The 22,713-nt window shown below is 34.5% G+C and overlaps 1 protein-coding gene across 1 annotated transcript in view; it reads left to right on the top strand.

Annotated features, from left to right (window-relative positions):
* CNTN6 (contactin 6) overlaps positions 1-22,713 on the top strand; it is a 517,724-nt gene that overhangs the window by 420,121 nt on the left and 74,890 nt on the right. Inside the window, exon 12 of the mRNA XM_069084074.1 lies at positions 6,246-6,373. Coding sequence (XP_068940175.1) covers positions 6,246-6,373 — 128 coding nt within the window. The remainder of the gene's footprint in view (positions 1-6,245; positions 6,374-22,713) is intronic.

Below are 22,713 nucleotides of genomic sequence, written 5' to 3'. Positions count from 1 at the left end.
AAATAACAAAGGACTATTTTTAAGTATTCAGTTCTAGTATGGTATTTCCATGAGAACATATAATAATATTAATTATCAACTTATTTTAATACAGAAAAGTGGGTATTTGTCAACTCATGTATGAATTATTGCTCTGACATTCAACTAATATCAGGATTTATAACAATGGGCTACATGGACATATAGCTCACTATCTAAAAAAGAATAACATAGACCTTTCAATTGGAGAGGAAAATATAACTCCATATCCATATGATCCTATTCACTCATTCATTTCCCAGCTTATGATATGCAATTGGCTACTAAAATTCATGAATTAATTTAAAAAGAAACATACTTTCATCACTGAGACAGATTATGAGCTGGTTTTAAACTGAATAGGAGATTGGGTTAAAATAACTTTTGATGGGGCAGCTAAGTGTCGCAGTGAGTAAGAGCGCCAGCCCTGGAGTCGGGAGGACCCAGGATCAGTTCCAACCTCAGATACTTAGCACCCACACACCCACCCACCCACACACACACACACAATAACTGGCCATGTAACCTTGGGCAAGTTACTTAACCCCAATTGTTTAAAAAAATATCTTTTGAAATTTTGGTAGAATGTTGGTGGTGTATATATGTGTGATGGGGAATGAAGGTACTCAGCATGGGGCATGGAAGACAAAATCCAGTGGAGGTGTCAGGAGTTCAGTATCTAGAGAAATGAAAATATGATTGTCCTGGACCTTCTTCTTAAAAAGGAGGTTCTGCAAGTGACCAATCAATCAGGGAGAGGTTACAGGGGAAAAGGATATTTCCAATGTACAAAGTAGTACATAGGTAGAGATGGGCAAAGCAAAAAAAAAACTTCTAAAGTAAAGTAGTTTCTATAGCACGATAGACAAAGTCCTGGAGATATGAATCAAGAGTGTAGCCTGGAGAAAAACAGCATATCTATCTATCTATCTATCTATCTATCTATCTATCTATCTATCTATCTATCTATCTATCTATCTATCAATCTATCTATCTATCTATCTATCTATCTATCTATCTATCTATCTATCTATCTATCTATCCATCCATCTATCTATCCATGAAAGGGTAAAACTGTGGTCCCTCGCTAATATATTTTGCTATTTTCTCCTGCACTGTATTTAACTTTGCATTTAAGAAATTGAATGATATGCCATTTGGTGCATATATGTTTAGTATTTAAAATACTTCATTTCTATGGTTCCTTTTAGCAAGATTCAATTTCTCTACATATCTCTTTTAATTAGATTCATTTCTGTTTTTGAAATCATGATTGCTACCCCTGATTTTTTTTTTCCATTCTGGTGAAGAGAAAAATATTCTACTATAACCTCTTGTTTTAACTGTGTGTGTCTATCTGTTTCATGTGTAATTCTTGCACACCACAATATCATTGAATTTTTGTATCTAGCCCATTTTCTATAATCTGCTTCCATTTTATAGGTTAGTTCATCCCATTTACATTCACATTTGATTACTAACTGGATTCCCCTCCCTAGTATTTTATTCTGCTTGTCATTTTCTCTCTCTTTTCAACAAGCAACTCCTTTAAAGCCTCTTTTGCTTATGATCACTAAATTCTACTATCCTTTTATCACCCCCCATTTCTGTTATCCCATTTCCCTTCCACTTCCCTGTTAGATAAAACAGATTTCTATTAAAAATTAAGTTTGTGTATGTATTCCCTCTTTGAATAAATTTAGACATGAGTGAGTTTTATATATTTCCCAAACATGTTCCATTTTCCTCCACAGTAAAAACTTTTATTTGTGTGCCTTTTTTTTAAAGATATTCTTTACCCTTCTTCCTCTCCCTTCTCCCTTCTTTTAAGGTTTCCCTTTCTTGTCCATGCAGGTTTTTTCATCATCCCCCAAAATCATCTCTCTCCCCATCCTTCTTTCTATGTATAATTCTTCTAAGTGCTCTTATGATAAAATTCTTAGAACCTATATGCATACTCTGTATATAGGTAAATAGCTTAAAACTTTATGATGCTCTTAAGATTTCTTTTTTATGTTTACTTTTATACTTCTCTTAAGTCTTCTATTTCAAAGTCAAACCTTGTATTCAACCCTGGTCTTTTCATCAGGAAAGCTTGAAATTTCTTTATTTCATTAATTATCCCCCATTTTTTTCCCTTGAAGGCTTATGCTCAGTTTTACTTGGTAGCTTATTCTTAGTTGTCATCCCAGCTCATTTGCCTGGAAGAATAAAAGATTTCAAGGCCCTCTTTGCTTTTATGTGGTAGCTGTGAAATTTTGTGTGATCCTAACTATAGCTTCATGGAATTTGAATGATTTCTTTTTGACTTCTTAAAATACTTTCTCTTAGATTTCAGAACTATGGATTTCGCTTTAATATTCCTGGGGGTTTTTATTTTGCAATCTCTTACAGATGGTGATTGGAAGATCTTTACAATTACAATTATATTCTCTGATTCTAGGATATCAAGGCAGTTTTCCTTGAGAATTTCTTGAAATATAATGTATAGAATCTTTTTTAATCATATTTTTCAGGTAGTCCAATAATTCTTATTTTCTTGTCAGGTTTTTAATGTTACATTTTGCATTTTTTTTCTATTTTTTTCATTCTTTTTAATGACATTTGTTTCTTGATGTCTCAATATGTTATTTGCCCAATTCAAATATTTAAGTATAATATATATATATATATATATATATATATATATATATATATTCTTCATTGAGATTTTGTTAATTCTACTTTCCTCAATTTGGACAATTCTCTTAAGGAGTTACTTTCTTTTTTAAAAATTTATTTATTTATTTTTAGTTTTCACCATTCATTTCCATAAGATTTTGAGTTAAAAAAATTTCTCCCCATCTCTTCCCTCCCCCCAGGCCAAGATGGGGTTCATTCTAATTATTCCTTCCCCTAGTCTGCCCTCCTTTCTATCATGCCCACCCAATCACTTCTCCCTTATTTTCTTGCAGTTCAAGATAGATTTTTATACTCCATTGCCTCTATATCTTATTTTCCATTTGCATGTAAAAATAAATTTAACATTTATTTTTAAAGTTTTAAGTTATAAATTTTCTCCCTTCTTCCCTCCCCATCCATCCTCATTGAGTAGGCAAGCAATTCAATATAGCTTAGACATGTGTAGTTATTCAAAATACTTCCATAGTAGTCATGTTATGAAAGACTAACTATATTTCCCTCGATCCTATCCCTACCCCTACCACTTATTCTATTTCCTCCTTTGACCCTTTCCCTTTTCAAAAGTGTTTGCTTCTGACTAACCCCTCCACCAATCTTCCCTCCCTTCTATCATCCCCTCCCTCTCATTCCCTTCCCCCTTACTTTCCTGTAGGGTAAGATACCCATTGAGTGTGTATGTTATTACCTCTTTAAGCCAAATCTGAAGACAGTAAGGTTCACTCATTCCCTCTCACCTTCTCCCTCTTCCTCTTCATTGTGAAACCTTTTTCTTGCTTCTTTTATTTGAGATAATTTGCCTCTTTCTATCTTTCCCTTTTTCCTTCTCCCAATATATACCTCTCTCACCCCTTTATTTAATTTGTTAGATATAATCCCTTTATATCCAACTCACCCTGTGCCCTGTATCTTTCTATATTCATATGTACACATATGTGTATATACACATATATACACATACACATATACACATACATGTATTTTTATTTCCCTCCAATTACCCTAATACTGAGAAAATTCTCATGAGTTGTGCATATCATCTCTGCATGTAGGAATGTAAGCAATTCAACTTTAATAGGTCCCTTAAGATTTTTCTTTCCTCTTTGCCTTTTCATGCTTCTCTTGATTCTTGTATTTGCAAGTCACTTTTTTCTGTTCATCTCTGTTCTTTTCAGCAAGAATGCTTGAAAATCCTCATTTTCATTGAATGTTCATTTTTCCCTCTGAGGTATTATAATTAGTTTTGGTGATTCTTGGTTTTAATCCTAGCTCCTCTGACCTCTGGAATATCATATTCAATCCTTTTGATCCCTTGATGCAAAACCTTCTAGGTCTTGTGTAATCCTGATTTCATTTCTACAATACTTGACTTGTTTACTTCTGCCTGCTTGCAATATTTTCTCCCTTGACCTGGGAACTCTGGAATCTGGCTGCAATATGCCTAGGAGTTTTTCTTTTCAGATCTCTTTCAAGAAGTGATTGTGGATTCTTTCCATTTCTATTTCCCCCTCTGGTTCTCAAATATCAGGGAAGTTTTTTTCTGGATAATTTCTTGAAAGATGATATCTAGGTTATTTTTGGATCATGGCTTTTAGGTAGTCCAATAATTTTTAAATGATCTCTTCTGGATATATTTTCCAGGTCACTGTTTTGTTTTCCAGTGAGATATTTCACATGACATCAGGGAAATGATTACATGACTCGCAGTTCACTTTGACTTGAGTGAAGGCAAGTTGATTTTGTGAAGGTAAATCACCAATCAAGGCTTCTGTCTAAGAAATCAAACACAAATCAACAGTAAAGTCCTAAGACTTCTGTAACAATAGTAAAGTCTTCTTTCAGGACTTTTATCACAGCAGTAAGGTTCTCTTTACGGGCTTCTGTAATAGCAGCAAAGTCATCTTTCAACAGACAGAATGCTTTGTTCTAACAAAGTAACATCAACACAGATGCAGTACTGATATCACAAACATTCTCTTTCTTAGCTCTCAGAAAGTAATGCAGATTAAGAGTGCTGAAATCACAATCATCCACCCTCTCAATTCTGCCTGGTCCCAGCTCTGCTTGAGCTTTGCTCTCCACTGCCTCTTCCTGTTCTGCTCTTTTAGCAAGCTCCTCCCACCATGGACTCCATGTGAGGCCTATTAAGGGCAGGGGAGGTCTCCCAATTCCTTATGCTTATTAAGGGCAACACAATGTAAACTCTTTCCAACAAAGACTTTTGATACAATCAAAGGCGAGGCACAAAGGCATTTGAATATCTCTCTTTTTTTTTTTTTTAAAGCAATCAGGCTTAAGTAACTTGCTCAAGGTTACATGGCCAGGTGTTTCTGGGTGGGTGCTAAGTATCTGAGCCCAGATTTGATCCCCAGGTCATCTCAACACTGGAGCCAGTACTCTTACTCCTGAGCCACCTGGCCACCCCGACACTTGAATACCTGAAACAATCAGCAAAGCCATTACCTGAGTCAGGATTACAAGGGTTCAAATCAGATCTAAGGCATGTGTTGGATCGTGGCTCCAAAACTCTCAGTTTTGCATTGCTCTTCTGCATAATGGGAATTAAAATACCTATAGTCAAAGGTATTGGGAGGATCTGATGAGATAATGTATGTAAAATGATTTGAAAAATCTTAAGTATTACATAAATGAGGGCTATTATTATAAAATTTTTAAAGGGTAATTTTTTATGCTATTAATCATGAATATCCATGACTTAAAATGAATAAAGGTTTCAATTTCTCCTCACCTAAAATTTGGGAACCTTACTGTAATGACTATCATTTTGAAGCTTGCTCTAATTAGGGAGTGGTATACTAAAGCCTGATGCTAGCTATATTTAAATTCCAAGGAAACTTGTTTTGTCAAATTTAGAAACAACGTAGACAATGGTTAAAATAGTGTGTACTTCAATTTTTCAGTGAGCAATTGTTGTATTCAAGTCTTCCACCTTCTACTAGAATGCCTCCAAATTCTATAAGAAGTTATGATTACCTTAGGATCCAAGTAGGCCCTTTGACTTGAAAAGAACCACAAAGATAACTTCCTTCCATGAAATGACAGTATTCCAAGGATATTGAGGATACTTTTGTGTTTGAGACCACACAGGAATCCCACAATTTATGGAACCTCAGCCTAGATATTATATGGAGTCATCTTCATTTCTCCAAAGCTGAATTCAGTTTTTACTAAAGAGCTAAGTAAATCTGTAACCTCTTCACATATATAGTTAACCGTTACATTCCTTATTTGTCCAATAATATTGGTTTATAATAGTATTATATCTATTGAATGTTAGCATATAACCAAAATAATAAATTAATATTTTGAGTTGTTATTATAATGTCAGTATTTAGAGGAAAAGGGGGGATTTGCCTTCTGAAGTAAATAAACATCAATTGAACATGATCAGAGGGAGAGTTTTAGATTAGGAGTTTTTATAGGTTATTAAAACATTAAAATTTAATATCCTTATTAGATAAAGATTTGTAAATTTGGGCTATAGTAAAATGACCTGGCTTCCATTATAAATATTTTTTTTTCTTTAGATTCTTTATCTTAGAGGATGGCAGTCTCAAGATATATAATGTTACCAAATCAGATGCAGGAACTTACACTTGCATAGCCACAAATCAGTTTGGTGTTGCCAAGACTTCAGGCAAACTGGTCATTAAAGGTAACTTTACTTCATTTGTATTTTATTCATGTTGGGAATGTGGGTATCAAATGACACTATGTCACTGCTTTAAACACTCTGTATAAAAATTTTTATTTCAAGATTCTTTCCTAGTTATGTTAGCAACCAGCTTGAGGCATTCATATATTGGTATTCACCAAGTGCCACTCATAGAGGGGCAGTGGTTTTGAGTCTTTGTAGTTGGTTTACACCTCTCCATTTGAACAGAGTGGTATCATCATAAAATGTCTCTCAGAGTTGATGTTTATAAAACCAGCTGAACATAACATTGGAGGCTAATTAGTCACAAATTATAGCTTCCACTCAAAATATTTGAGTTTCCTCAAATGTCTTCATGTACTGGGCTATGGAGATGTTGATGAAGCCATTTAACTCATGTACAATTTGTTAAGCAGGCCTTAATTCAAAAACATTCCTCTTAGATGCAATTACCTATGTATATAGGCCATGTATACAACCATACTGAATGTAGTGCACTGCTGAGTCTGTAAAATTTGACTGTTTAAATAGACAGCTCTTTAAAGAAGAAAAGGATTAAAATGTATGCCAAAACATAGTATTCATGAGTCATTGCTCTACTGTTACTATTGCAAACATCTAGGCTTGTACTGTTGAAGATGGTAAAATAGAATACTATATTTTAAAGACTTTCAAAACATATTCTGTTCTTTCTATGAAAATTTCCCTCACATACATTCCCATAGGACATAATTAACACTTGATGTTTTTTTTTTCTCTATTCCCCATCTTTGCTATTTCACTTTGCTGTATACTGATATACTAAGCTTCCACATTCACTTGAAATGGTCATTTGTCTCAAATGATGGTTGTTTTGAATAGCTAAAATGAATAACTCATTGAAATAGGGTGAGATGCTAATTGCTCACAAATGCTTAAGGTTTTCATTTAGGAAATTCATATTTTTTTTTACATTTTAAATATTTCTCAGGTAATAAAAATTTTAAGAGGTTACACTTTATCACTCCATCAGCCCATTTAACTGTCTCAGAGAAGATCAGCTTCCAACTCTGTTCCTGAAAGATATCACTGCCAACTTGTCTCAAGGATATTTCATTATGACAATTCTTGTCTGCAGAGTTTGAGTACAATGTGATTGGTGAAACACAATGTGTCAAAATCTACCTGGTGTGTTTCATTTTGAAAACCAGTCATTCCTAGAGATTGATGTGTCATTTTTTAAAGACAGAAATGGACTTAGTGCTTCCAAACACATGCCACAACTGTATTTTTAACAGAGACTATCTGCAGCCACAACTCACTCACATCCTTAATGGGAAATAGGCAAATACTCTAAGATAGGATATGACCTTCCTAAGGGGAGGAAAATATAGGTAGAAAGTAAATGCTTTATTTGAAAATGCACACACATATGTATGTAGAAATCAAATGCTTCATTTGAAAATATATATATTAATATATATAAATATATTCATATATACATACACACATTCGTATGTGTATATATACATATATATGTATGTTTATAAATGACACCATGGGTTTACCTCCTTAGTATACTAAGCTTCATTCATTTAATATACACACACATATATGTATATATATGTATATATAATGCTTCAGTGCCATTGTAATATACATACATACACATACATATATATGTATATATATACATACACATATACATACATATATATACATATATATGTGTATATATATATAAGCTATAATAGGTAGTAGTAATTCTTTTTGTCTTCTCAACCAGTCAACAAATTGTTTAACACCTATCCAGTAAGCACTGTGCTAATTGAATAATGCCTGACTTTAAAGAGTTTATGTTCTCTCAAAGGAGGGAATTTTTTTCAAAGCAAACCCAGATTCTAGTCCTAACAACATGAGGCTTGCCCATTCTTTTGCAGAACTGGGTTGTTTATGACAATGGTATTAGTGCTTGAATTAGTTACTCATATTAAGTCAGCAAAAATTCCATCAATCCCATTATCCTCAACCATAAAGACAACACAATTCAAGTCATGATATGAAAACCAGAAAATGAGATGTATCTGTGACATACATTTACCCAGGGTGAATAGTCTAAAGATCATCTTCATGAAAAGGCAATGGGATTTAAAAAAAAAAATGTTAATATCCACATAAAATAGAATATAAAAAAATCCAGGATAAAAATAAACTTTCATGAAAGCATCATAATCTCAGAAGTTTATCATTAGAAACATTAGAGTCTTTACATATTCTTTGTAATAGTCATAATGTTGATAGTAATCATTGTTATCACAATAAACAAATATTTATGAAGTTTTTACATTATGCCAGCAAAAAAAAAGGACAAAAAATGTTTTCCCTGCCCTCACAATAGTTCATATAAACAGTTTAAATGCGGGATAATTTACAATGTTAATGGGTGGTAATCTCCAAAGTAAGGGTCTAGCAATAGAAGTGGGGTCCATGAAACTGGGGAGGTATCTTGAAGAAGGTAGCATATGATTCTATTGTTATGTGTAACTGCCAGTGAGGAAGCTGATGTTACCAAGAAGTTGAGCCCTTACTCTGAAACTTATAGGTTTAAAGGAGGGCATTTGTGTCAGAAGCATAAGAGGAATCTGGGTCTACTCATCTCTTAGGCTATCTACTACTTCTACTACCGCTACTACTACCAATATTACTACTACTACTACTACTACTACTACTACTACTATCTATCTATCTATCTATCTATCTACTACTTCTCTTTGATTATGTCATCATCATCATCATCATCTTCTTCCTCCTTTTCCTCTTCCTCCTCTTCCCCTTCCTATTCCCCTCACCTTTCCCTCCTCCTCCCACTTCTTCTCCTTTTCCTTCTCCTTCACATTCTCCTTCTACTCCTTCTCCTTCTTCTTTTTCTTCATCATATTACAAAAGTACATATTGGTAGTAAGCAATCTGTCCTAAATAGTTATGGACAAAGGAAATAAAAATATGCTTATTTTAATACACTTCCTTACTCTCTTTTATATCACCCTTCCAGAAACTCCATGTGACCATTGCTTATTGATGACATTTGGAACAATTTAAATATGTAATAAATTTTTAAAAAATTGACAAACACTGAACATCAACATCAGTACTTTCTGTAGATAATCTTCCATATAAACTTTCCAAAGCAAATATTTGCCCTTTTTCATGAGCACCTGGTAGATCTTGCCATATTTATCTCTTGTCCAGATTTCTGGTGAGAGCTAACAGCTGGGAATCTCATTTCAATCTATTAGACATTAGATAGACTATAAAAGGTAAATGCTAGGGGCAGCCAGGTAGCACAGCGAGTAAGAGCACCGGCTCCAGTGTTGAGAAGACCCAGAAACACCTGGCCGTGTAACCTTGAGCAAGTTACTTAACCCCAATTGCTTAAAAAAAAAGGTAAATGCTTTTCTTTTTTAAAATGAAAATTCCCTTTCAAGATAAGTCAATGATCATCATCACCCATTCCTGTTCTCAGATGAGATACTGACCAAAAGTAATCAATTTGTCCAAATGGTCTCTGCCAAAATGCTTTGAGGTTTGTCTGAGGTCGCAAAACTTAATTCAGAGTACATGCAAAAATATTTTTATTTTATTTTTAGAGGTCAACTGTGCCAAATATCTAATATGTTCTAACAGAAGATCCCCAAATATGGGGTCAGAGAATTTGAATTCAGTTCCCAGCTGTGTGACCTTGGACAACTCACTTAGCCTATTTAGGCTTCAGATTCTTCCTCTTTAAAATGAGAGCATTGGACTTGTTGATGCCTAAGTTTCCTTCCAGGTCTAGCTTAATGATTGATTCTATCAAGGTTACCTCAACCTATTTGTGTCCTCTACTAAAATATTAAGCAATGTGATTAAAATTGTACTATTTTGGACATATGAGTATCTAAATTCAACACTGCCCTCTAATAGTACTATGTGTCATTTCAAGCAACTTGTTTAACATCCCTATAAAGGGCTCATTTCCCTCTTTTGAAAAATGAGAGAATTAACGTAGATACAAGTTAGAAGAACTTTATTGTTACTGTTTTTTTATATTTTGATAACCATATTTCAATAGTTTTTAATCCTCTGTATGTATCTTAAAACTTTTTTAGAAGAGGTTTGTTGGCTTTACATGAGTATCAAAGGGAATCATGACACAAGGATATTAAGCACCGGACTACATTGTATCTTAAGACTTTTCTCCTTCATAATTTACAATCCTGACTATTTTCCTGTAGGAAATCACTAAGCCTCCCTTGAACCTCAATTTTTTTCATTTGCAAAATGAAGTCATTCAAATAAATGGATTCTGAGGTTACTACCACATTTAGGTCTATGTTCTATGATATTGTTAACTATTTAGGTAAGTTTTTCGCTGGGAAATTTTAAGAGAACAACAAAGCTTTAAATGTTTGTATTGACCAATTTTAGTGGTTGGCAGTGTTTTTTCTTGTTTGTTGGTTGGTTTTATTTCTAGTAGCTAAAATAACTCACCCTAAATCTGTTCACAAAACTAACGTATTCTGGTTGTCACTGAGGGAAGTCAATGTCCTCCCATCACATTTATCTTTATGAAACATGGAAAAACTCATAGAAGCTTCCTAAATCCATCACAAGTGATTGAAACACATACATTTTTTCTTCCTTTGCAATTGCCAGGAATACTTTGTTAAAAACACACTTTACATACACAGCTTTACTCATATGTATGGATGTGTCTGTGTATAGTGACCCAAAAGTTTTAATGAAGCATAAGTGTGTGTTTGTATATTTTGTATGTATATATGTAAATGTATACATGACTGCCTGTATATATAATTGTTATTAAACTCCGAAGTTAATGATATATAATGTTATATTTAAGTAGCATGAAGAAATATTTGTATGTTTGTATATATGTATGTGGATTCAATAACACAATGCACATATTATATATGCATGTATATATTACATATACAAACATATATAAAGTACATATGAGAAATTTTCAATTCAATCTGGATTTAATATGAAATGTTTCTTTCTATAACAAACACACTCAATTGGGTATCTTGCCCTACAGGAAAGTAGGGGGGAAGGGGATGAGAGGGGGGATGATGGAAGGGAGGGCAGATTGGGGGAAAGGGTAGTTAGAAGCACACACTTTTGAAAAGGGACAGGGTCAAAGTAGAAAATAGAATAAGTGGGGGGAAGGATAGGATGGAGGGAAATATAGTTAGTCTTTCAAAATATATCTACTATGGAAATGTCTTGTTTAACTGCACATGTAAAACCTATTTTGAATTGCTTATCTTCCTAGTGGGGAGTGAGTGAGGAGAGAAGAAGGGAAAGAATCTGGAAACCAAAGTTTTAAAAACAAATGTTAAAAAATGTTTTTTTACATGTAACTGGGAAATAACATATACAGGCACTGGGGTATAGAAATCCATCTTGCCCTACTAGAAAGTTAGAGGGGTGATGGGGGAGGACATAAGAGAAAGCAGATTGGGGAAAGGGATATTCAGTAGGCTCACTATTTGGGGGTGAAGGGCAGGGGAAAGATGGGAAGGAAATTTGTAACTCAAAATCTTTTTAAATGAATGTTGAAAAATAAAAATAAATTAAATAAATTATGGGGAAAAATTGTCGTTCCACAAGTGAAAAGAATGGTTCCATATCATCTATTCTACTAATTAGTTGTCAGTTGTCAGTGACACCATATAAAACCAGTATGTCCATTGTTGAAATGGCTTGGCATTGGCATTTGTGTTTTAGTATCTTATGATATCTGATTTTGTTTTTTTTCTCTGTTGATTAAGAAACAACAACTAAACATAGACTGCCCTTTATGGTAATGTGATGACTGAAAAGCAAATAAAGTATATTAGGAAAACAGGTAATGCAATTACCTCTTTTAGAATTGGCTGATCAGTCTTAGTCATGCAAGAGATGTTGCTGTTAGGTAACATAAAAATAATAGTTACAAGATAGAGTTATTTTCAGAGGTATTTTTTTTTATTTTGGGCTTGCTATGGCTTATCTGAGATAAGAGGATTCTGGATTTATCTACTACATAGGCTTGAAATTTTGACTTTCATAAACTCAGTGGGATGAGGTAATTTTCGAATGCTATGTTGAAAGCACAATTAGCCTCAATATTACACATTTCTTTGGAAGATGCCAAGTGCAATTTGAGCCTGTTACAGAAGCCCAGGCTGATGTTTGAAGGGAAACCAGGTTTAAGGAACTTTCTCCTCTGAGGAGTGATGCATTACATTACATTTAGCAAGTGTATATTTACTAAGAGGTATATGAAAATCACATAAAAATCTGAAATTATTTGATTTGGCATTTGGAAAAATTATTAAAAAACAGAGCAACAGCAGGCTATACAAATGATCTTGTTTGCAGGCAACATTTGTTTCTGTTTCCCCACTGGAGAAGTTTGGGATGTTCAATTATAGGCCTCATTGCTTCAGCATTATTTTCTACTGAAATGTTGGAACTTGGAAAAGCATATCTAATGTGCAAATTAAGTTTATTGCTGCTCATTTAGTTGTTTATTCTTTGTGATAGAAGTCTCTATTATGCTAGCATATCGAAGGTCCTATCAGGGTTTCTCCTTCAGAATGGAAATATACTTTAATACACATCTAGATTTACTAATGGAGATGAAGGGATAATTGGAAACCTAGAGGCTCTCAAAGGAATTTAAGAAGGTTTGAGGTTCTCTGCCTGAATACAACTTTGTCAAAACAATAAATATGATATTAGGCAATGGCAAGATATATCAGACTATATTACTTGCACTGTGAGTGGTGAGATTACTGAATATGAATTCCATCAGGATTTTTTAAAAAGTTCATAAAAATTTAATTTTCCCACTTAAATTGCAGATTCCAACAATGTATTATCCAACTTCATCCATCAGTCACATAATAAACAGTTATTAAGTGCCTACTATGTGCCAGACAGTTTGATAGCTCCTATAGATTGAAATTGTTCCTTTCCTCAGTGAATATACATTCCAAAAGACTGATTGCAATGTTTTTTGTAAAAAGATGTCCTTTATGAAAAAGGCAAGAACCAAATATGTTTTTAAGAAAAATGAAATTTGTGCAACCAATTATTAGATTGTCTTACCTAAAAGGAACTTCCTTTCCTTTCAATAAAAGGCAAGGAAGCTATTGAAATGATAATGTGAAAGTTTGTGTTTTGTGATAATTTATTATCAGAAAGTAAAATCAGAGCTCAAAGAAAAAAAATGAATGTGAAATTTTATAAGATCAAATATTTGATTTATTTTGGTATAGGGAATACTTGATGAGGAAACTTCCTTTGCTAATGTAGGCTGTGCAATCAAGGAGTCTTTAGAGGGGACTGGGAGAGAAGACATTAGTTGACTTGACTGAGATAAATTATCAGATACAAAACTATTATGACATTCCCTCTCCTCTCTCTCTCTCTCTCTCTCTCTCTCTCTCTCTCTCTCTCTGTCTCTCTCTCTCTCTCTCTCTCTCTCTCTCTCTCTCTCTCTCTCTTTCTCTCTCTCTCTCACACACACACACACACACTCACTTTTCTTCTGTCTCCCTATATATATAAATATGGTTTTAGATATAGATGTAGACACAGATGAATATATAGATAGATATAAATACAGATATAGAAATAGATAGAGATGTATAGATCTAGATCTAAATATACATATGAATTGTCTCATTTTACCTCACAACTATCTTGGGAAATGACAACAGATGAAGAGTGTTTAGGCTCAGGAATGCCTAGGTGAAAGGTGGTGACAGAGGCAGTATTAGATCTCTTACTCACACCAAAGTTCAAACCTATCCACTCTAACCACACTCTCCTGAATTATAGTGGAATTATAGTCATTGAAAGAACTTCAAAGCCAAATCATCAGAGAGTTATTCTTTATTGTCACTCATTCTGAAATTTAAAAGGTCCACTAAATTTTCCTTACATACAATGTATCTTACAGATTGCAGCAGATTGCGTGATTAATGTTTTAAAATTTTATTTTATTTTATTTTATTTTATTTTGCTTTATGGAGGGCAATTGGGGTTAAGTGACTTGCTCAAGATCACATGACTAGTTTTTGTGTTGTGTCTGAGGTCAGATTTGAACTCAGGTTCTCCTGACTCCAGGGCCGGTGCTCTATTCACTGTACCACCAAGCCACCCATTTTAAAATTTTAAACAAAAATGAGCCCATCCTTTAACCTACTTGAATTCTTTCCTTTGTTCATCATTTTCTTTGCTATAGAACACCTTACAACTTTGACTGGTGTCAAACTCACTAACTTCATTAAATGTTAATAGATGGTTTGATCTTGTAGACACATTATTGCGTTGGCTAAGCCAGGAAGTCAGCATTACTTTTCTGATCTCACAAAGGAATATTTTGAAAACACTTTGTGCCCTCCCTATTTCTCCATATCTCTGTCTGGAAAATAGCATAATAATACTTTATTTGTCAATTACCCCTAGTTGTCTTTAGGGGCCTTGTGACAATTAATGAGAGAAAGAGCCTAATTATCTCCCTGGGGATAGGGAAGATTAGCCTCACTTAAACTAACATTTGCTATAGATTTAGCAATGCGCCTACTGAGTGGGGAAGGCTTTGGAACTGCTTTTGTGTCTTGGAACTGCTTTTGTGTCTTGGAACTGCATGTCGATGGAGGTACTTTGGAAATTCTGTTTACCAGACAATAAAGAAAAATGTTGACAGAAGACTGATAGATTCTCCTTTGCTCCTAGCTCCTTAAGGTAAAATTCCCAGGTCCAAGGACAGAATTCAGGGGATTTACACTAAACCCTCTAAGACTGTCAGTTAATAATGCCTTTTTATTAATATTATCTTCAATTCATGGCAGTTGAATTTATTCCAATAAGCCTTTATTAAGCACCTACTGTTAACCACAAAAATTAGAAATAAAAGTCTACTTTTCTTAACCATTCTACTCCTAATAATAAGCATGTCATTTTATTATAACCCAGACTTCAAGTTATTGGACAGATATTTTGCTGAGTACATAACCATAAAGTGAATTATCATGTTAACATGATAGTTAAGACAATATATATAGACAGAACCAATTTGATATTTCATCACAATCACACAATATGTCTAACTTTGGAGAAGCTTCAGCATACAGTCTACAATATTCTCTTCCACCATTTAGTGACTCTGTGAAAGAACAAAAATCAAGATCAAATTGGGTATGTGTTATTTAGCAAGAAAATTTATTCTGTCCCTGTGCATGAACCTTGGATCTATGTTTTCACATTCATGTCTAGACTCTAAAACTCAAGTACTTCTGAACCCGATCATCATTTTCTTTCTCTCTCTGACATATTTTTGAAATTTATGCAAGTTCCTCTTAATATTTGCTTTTGGAGTTGAGGGTAAAAATATGAGGTAGCAAACCTAAAAGAACTGGAAAATATCTACAGAAATTCTTGTCGTATTGGGAAAAAGAGTTAGTGTGCCTATACTGGAATACAGTAGAAGAAGTTGAGCATGAGTTTTAATCTGTAAAATTCAAACCCAAATAAATCATGCTTTCCTGTTCAAGAGAAAAAAGTTTCATTCTACCAATGTCATTAATTTAGGTTGTTGTTTTTATCTAAATCTTTTCATCCCTACATTACCTTTGATTTTGTATTTTCCTTCCTATTGATTTGAAAGCAAAGTCTCCATTGAGTTTTCAGTTATTTATGTAACACAGAAGCTTTTTACAAAGGAAAGTATTTACTTTTAAAAGCTATGATCACAAATATACGAGCTTACTCCCCTTAACATATGGGAGGCATAATCTTCCTCTCCTTCAATATCTCTTCAGTCTCTAGGAAAGGGAAGGAAAGTAGGTACATAGTTTAGCTATATTCCCATTGAACACATTCCAAGTTCCAAGTCCCAAATACCTCTTGGGTTCAAATCACTGGCTCCTTGACTTTTCAATTCTCATATTGGTCTCAGCTGATGGTTTGGTTACTGAAACATCCTGCCTGTAATCATGGTTCTAAAGTCAACATAATATGTAATCCTTGGTCCCATGCAGATCACATTCTGCACTTGAAACCTAGAAGGACAAATAAAAACACAGAGTAGAAAAAAAACACTTCAAGTCCCTTTATAGAACCTGAGCAAAATAAAGTTAATCAAGGGAAGGATGATGTTTTCCTTCTTCTCCCTGCAGTTCGTGGCATCAACACTGGGTGCAACAGATAGGAGTCACTAAAAAAGTGGAATATCACCAATTTTATGTCAGAGGTTTTTAATTTGGGAACTCTGGGTCAATAGAAGGATTTCATGGGGTTGACACTGAGCCCTCTCAGACTACGAATGAAAAGATTGCCCTTCTTTCTTTAAACTTCAATTCATTTTAGTTTTATTCAAATCGACAAGCATTTATAAAGAACTGACTATTAATTACAAAAATTAGAAACCAAATTCTTCTCTTCATTCCTAAAAACAACCTGGTAATTTTATGACAACCAAGACTTAGAGCTACTGGACAAATACTTGGTTGAGTGTCTAACCATAAAAAAAGAATGATAGTATTTACTATTTGAATGAGAAGTAAACACAATACATGGACCCAATTTCATAACAATTACATGCTTGTCTAATTTATTTGGAGAAGCCTCACTGTATGGTCTTGAATGTTCTTATGCATAATTTAGTGGCTATGTCAAAGAACAAGATTTTATCTATCTCCAATTTTTACGATTCAGACTACATCTACCTGGGACACAGTGAGTGCCATGATAAGCAAACTAAGCATGCTCAGATGACTCTCAAAGCTTGGCTATATTTCATTGAACCCTAACTTTACATAGCAGGCTATTTTTAGTTTTGGCCATTTCTCATAGCTGTACCATAATCCATCGCTGCCCATAGATCATGAAGAAATTGTGAGATTTCTCAATGAGTAAAAAGCTATACGCATTAAAGAAACAGATTATTTGTTTTAATTGTTTAATTGAGTTTTAATGATCTCTGTGAGAAATGGTAACAAGTTTGATTTCCATAAATTCTATAGGAGCAATGGATGTTGCAAAGACAGTTGTTACATAGGACATGCAGGAAGGTGTAAATCAGGATAAGGAAAGGAAGGGCAAAGCAACCCCATAAAATCATATAGCTGGAAGAAATCTGTAAGTTTCTCTTAAAGGAGTCCTAGACTAAATTGGCTTACACACACACACACACACACACACACACACACACACACACACACACACACACACACACCCTGTGTATTAACATGGCCAATGTGGAAGTTTGTTTTCCTTGAGTATTCATATTTGTTAAGAGAATTCCCTCTCTTCCAAATGGGACTAGGCAGGGCTAGCACCATAAAAAGACTCACATTTTCCTAAATCTCTGTAGTTTTTTTAAAGAGGCTACCCATTTATTCAGAAAGAATAAATGTAAAATGAAGGTAATGAAAACCTTTCTGACTTTCCAACCAGTACTGTTTATTCCTAGACTAAGTATATTTCTCGCAATGCTTTTTATATCATTATCACTTTAAGAAATGCTCCCATCTTCTAAATTGAATACTCCCTTTTGAAACAATAGATTTACAAAATTATCTTATATAGCAACCACATTTGAGAACATCTATAAGATTCTGCTCTTTTCAACAAGTTCTCTGTGAATATGAGAATTGTATTTTAGAATATGAAAAATATATCTGATTAACATCTATAAATATTCTATACTATATAGTAAATTATATTAATACACTCTATTATTATATGTAATATCCTATTGATATGCCATAGGATATGTTAATATATTATATAAATATAAACTTAATAGATTATATTACTATATCTATTTTATGTAAAGGCAGAATAAGGAAAGAAATGCTTGAATGAATGAATAAAAAGCACATGTCTTTCTTTAATGAACGTTTTATCAAAGATTTTTTAACATTATAAATATATGCAAATTACATCACTCCATAAGAGACATATTTTACATATAGCAAAATGATTAAGTAAAACTAATAACATAATGACTTTCTTTAAGAATACATGCTCCATCGGAGGGCAGAGCCAAGATGGCAGAGTAGAAGCAGGACCTCCCAGCTGCTCCTGCTTCCACCTTCCCCAATCCATGTAAAAGGGGACTCTAAACAAACTTTGGAGCTGCAGAACCCACAAAATGACCCAGAGAAACTAACCTCCCACTGAGGACAGCCCAGCAAGCTGGCAGGAATCCGCCAGCACAGTGCTCTGGGAGCCAAGTCAAGCCCCACAGCCAGGCTTTAGCCCCAGGGCAGGCCTGATCAGCCTCTGCCAGAGGGACTCCAGATCAGCAGCAGCTGTGACCATTTCCAGATTTATAAACACATACATGCAAAGGACAAAGTGAGAGGTCAGTACAGTCTGGACTTTGGGAGCCATTAAGTGTGAGTGCATGGCTTTTGCCCCCAGTGCAAGAAGCCACTGAGAGACCAGCACAGCCAGGCAGCACCACGTGGAAGCTTCAGCTCCTGGCCTGCAGAGGGTAGGGTGACCAAGCACCAGTCTGAGGGGTAATCTCTCTTGCTTTAACCTGCTTGGATCTGGATTGCAGTCTAGGGTGGAGATCCTGGGGTGTGTGTCCAGCTTGCCACAGCATGTGAAGTCCTCAGAGAGGGCACCCATCTAATACCTCCTGCAGCTGAGAAAACCCCAGCATTTGGAACGAAACCACCCCTGTCTAGTGGCAGAGTCCTACTGTGGCAAAAAGCCCAGGGGTCAAGTGACTGAGGGGCGACATGACCAGGCAAAGGAAACAAAGAAGACAGAAGATTCCAACATTACACTCCCATTTTGAGGACAAAAAGGAGCAAAGCATGGAAAAGGAGGAAGACAGTGAAGTCAGAACTCCTGCACCAAAAGTTTCAAAGGAAAATACAAGCTGGTTACAGGCCAGAGAGGACCTTAAGAAGCAGATAAGAGAAGTGGAGGAAAAATTGGGAAGAGAAATGAGAACAATGCAAGAAAATTATGAAATGAGGGTCAACAGCCTGACTGAGGAAAATAACACTTTAAAAAACAGACTGACTCAAATGGCAAAGGAGGCCCAAAAAGGCAATGAGGAGAAGAATGCCTTAAAAAGTCAAATTTGCCAGATGGAAAAAGAATCTCAAAAGCTCAATGAGGAGAATCATGGCTAAAGAATTAGACTGGAGCAAATGGAAGCTAATGACTTTATGAGAAATCAAGATGCTGTTAAACAGATCCAAACAAATGAAAGAATAGAAGGCAATGTGAAATATCTCATGGGAAAAAACACTGAACTGGGAAATAGATCCAGGAGAGATAATTTTAAAAGTATTGGACTACCTGAAAGCCATGATAAAAGCACGAACTTAGAAATCATCCTCCAGGAAGTTCTCAGAGAAAACTGCCCTGATGTTTTAGAATCAGAGGGCAAAATGGAGGTTGAAAGAATCCACCGATAACCTGCTGAAAAAGATCCCAAAAAGAAAACTCCTAGAAATATTATAGACAGGTTCTGGAATTCCCAGATTAAGGAGAAAATATTACAAGCATCCAGGAAGAAACAATTTGAATATTGTGGAAACATAATCAGGATAATCCAGGATGTGGCAGCTTCTACACTGAGGGATTGAAGGGCTTGGAATATGATATTCCATAGGTCAAAGGAGCTGCGATGAAAACCAAGAGTCACCTACCCAGCAAAACTGAGTATCATGTTTAATGGGAAAATATGGTCATTCAGTGGAATAGAGGACTTTCAAGCATTCTTGCTGAAAAAAAAAAGAGTTGAACAGAAAATTTGACATTCAGATACAAGAAGCAAGAGAAGCATGAGACAGTAAGCAGGGGAAAGAAATCATAAGGAACTTATCAAAGTTGGACTATTAACATTCCTACATGGAAAAACAATAATTGTAACTTATGAAACTTTTCTCAGTAGTTGAAGGGAATAATATATATTTCTATATATGTGTGTGTGTCTATATATGAGGGTATATGGGCATATGAACACATATGTGAATGTGTGTATATATGTTTACAAGTATACATAGATGGAGGGCACAGGACCAATTTAACAGGAAGAGATGATACATAAAAAGTGAAATTAAGAGGTGAGAGAGGAATATAATGAGAAGAGATGGGGAGAGACAGAATGGGGTTAACTATCTCATACAGAAGAGGCAAGGGGAAATGGTTACAATGGAGGGGAAGAATAGGGAGGCAAAAGGGAATGGGTCAATCTTATTCCCATTGAATTTGGCTTGAGGAGGGAATGAAATACACACTAAATAGGGTATCTCACCCTATAGGAGAGTAGGGGGGGAAGGGGATGAGAGGGGGGATGATGGAAGAGGGAAGGCTGGGGGAGGGAAGTTGGAAGCACCCACTTTTGAAAAGAAATGTGATCAAAGTAGATGATAGAACAAGCGGGAGGTGGGATAGCACAGAGGGAAATATAGTCAGTCTTTTATAATATATTTACTATATTATAGTTTTGCATTATCCACACATGTTCAACCTATACTGAACTGCTTTTCTTCCCAGTAAGGGTGGGTGAACAAGGGAGGAAGGGAATGAATCTGGAATTCAAAGTTTTCAAATCAAATATTCAAATATGTATGTATGCATATATATATATATACATATGTGTGTATACTATTATCAATACGATTTTACATGTAATTTGGAAATAAGATATACAGGCACTGGGGCATAGAGATCCACTGGAAAAGTTGAAAGGGGTATGGGAGAAAATATGGGAGAGAGCAGATTGGAGGAGCGATATCCTGTGGGACTGCTATTTTGGGGTGGTGGGTAGGGGAAAAACGGGGAGAAAATTTGTAACTCAAAATCTGGCGGAAATGAATGATGTAAATCAGAAGTTAATAAAGCATTTGGCAAAAAAAAAAGAATACATGCACCACAAGTTAACTAGGTCACACAGTGAATAGAGCACTGGCCCTGGGGTCAGTAGGACCTGATTTCAAATTTTACCCCACACACTTAATACAAAAACTAGCTGGGTGACCTTGGGAAGAAAGTCACTTAAGCCAAATTGCCCTACCTTTCCCCCTCATAAAAGAAAAAAAAAAGAATACATGTATCATTCTACAACTTTATATTCCCTTATTTCTCTATTTAAAAATTAATTAGTTAACATAAATCTACTCTCTCCCCCTCACCTCTGACTCTATGTAGGAAAAAATAGAAAAATTAAAATTCCTCTTAATATTTAATCAAGCAAAATTATTTCCCTCAATGTTAAAAAAATATGTGTCTTATTCTGTACTTTCAATTCATCAACTCTCTGTCAGGAGGTAGACAGTATATTTCATACTAACTCTAAAATAAGAAAATAAATTAAAAGATGCAAAATAGAAAGTTCAAAGAAAAAAGTTTGATGACAAAAATGCTTAAAATGCTTTTTAAAAATGATACAGGGATTTAAAGATATGTGTGTTTTCATATGCATACACATATATGTATACACACATATATACACATATACACCCCACCATACACACAAACATATATACTGTGTTTATACACACACGCACATATATATGCAAACAGTATATATGTGTGTGTGCATATAGATATAAATATAGATAAATAACAAGCAGCCAAAAATAAATAATTCAAATATAAAGACTCACAATCAGGATCAGACAAGATTTAGAGCTATACTATAAAGGAAGAGGGAACATGCCATGAGACATTCCAAAAGACAAAAAAATAAAAGACTACAACCAAAAATAACTCAACCGATGAATTACAGTGTAATACAACAAGGGAAAGATTACATCTCCAAAGAAATAAACGTCTTCCAAACTTTTTGTGAATAAAAATAATAATAAGAAGAAGATCTTAAAAGGAATTTTGAAAAAACATATGTGGGAGTTAAGAAAAACAATAAATAAAGTGAGTATTCAAAATGTATTGTATATTAGAATAAAGTCTTAACTTTCTAATGAGGGGAGCAGGGGTGTTAAAGTGCTTTTAGAACATTAATTCCATGAGATATAGCAGTAGTAATGCAGTCAAAGAGGACACCTATAAATTGTTTATTATTTCTTGAATGTGATTTAAGATAATAAAGAAAGGGAAACAAAGGGGAAAAAATGAAATGGGATGGGATACATTAAATAAGAATGGAAATAAAGGAGAGCTTGATTATATATATATAATCATATTGTAGAAGCAAAACTATATGCAAATGTGTGAAGTGGGAAGCACTAGGATTTCACTTTCACCTAATGTGGTCAAAATAATGCCATACTCTCTCTCTCTCTCTCTCTCTCTCTCTCTCTCTCTCTCTC

Source organism: Petaurus breviceps, unplaced genomic scaffold (assembly GCF_028583685.1).
Source record: "Petaurus breviceps papuanus isolate PSGF00001 unplaced genomic scaffold, PetGlider_PUasm1.0 174, whole genome shotgun sequence".
Taxonomy (NCBI): Eukaryota; Metazoa; Chordata; class Mammalia; order Diprotodontia; family Petauridae; genus Petaurus; species Petaurus breviceps.
Note: the sequence above shows the minus strand (reverse complement) of the source record. Positions and strands in the feature narration are given on the sequence as shown.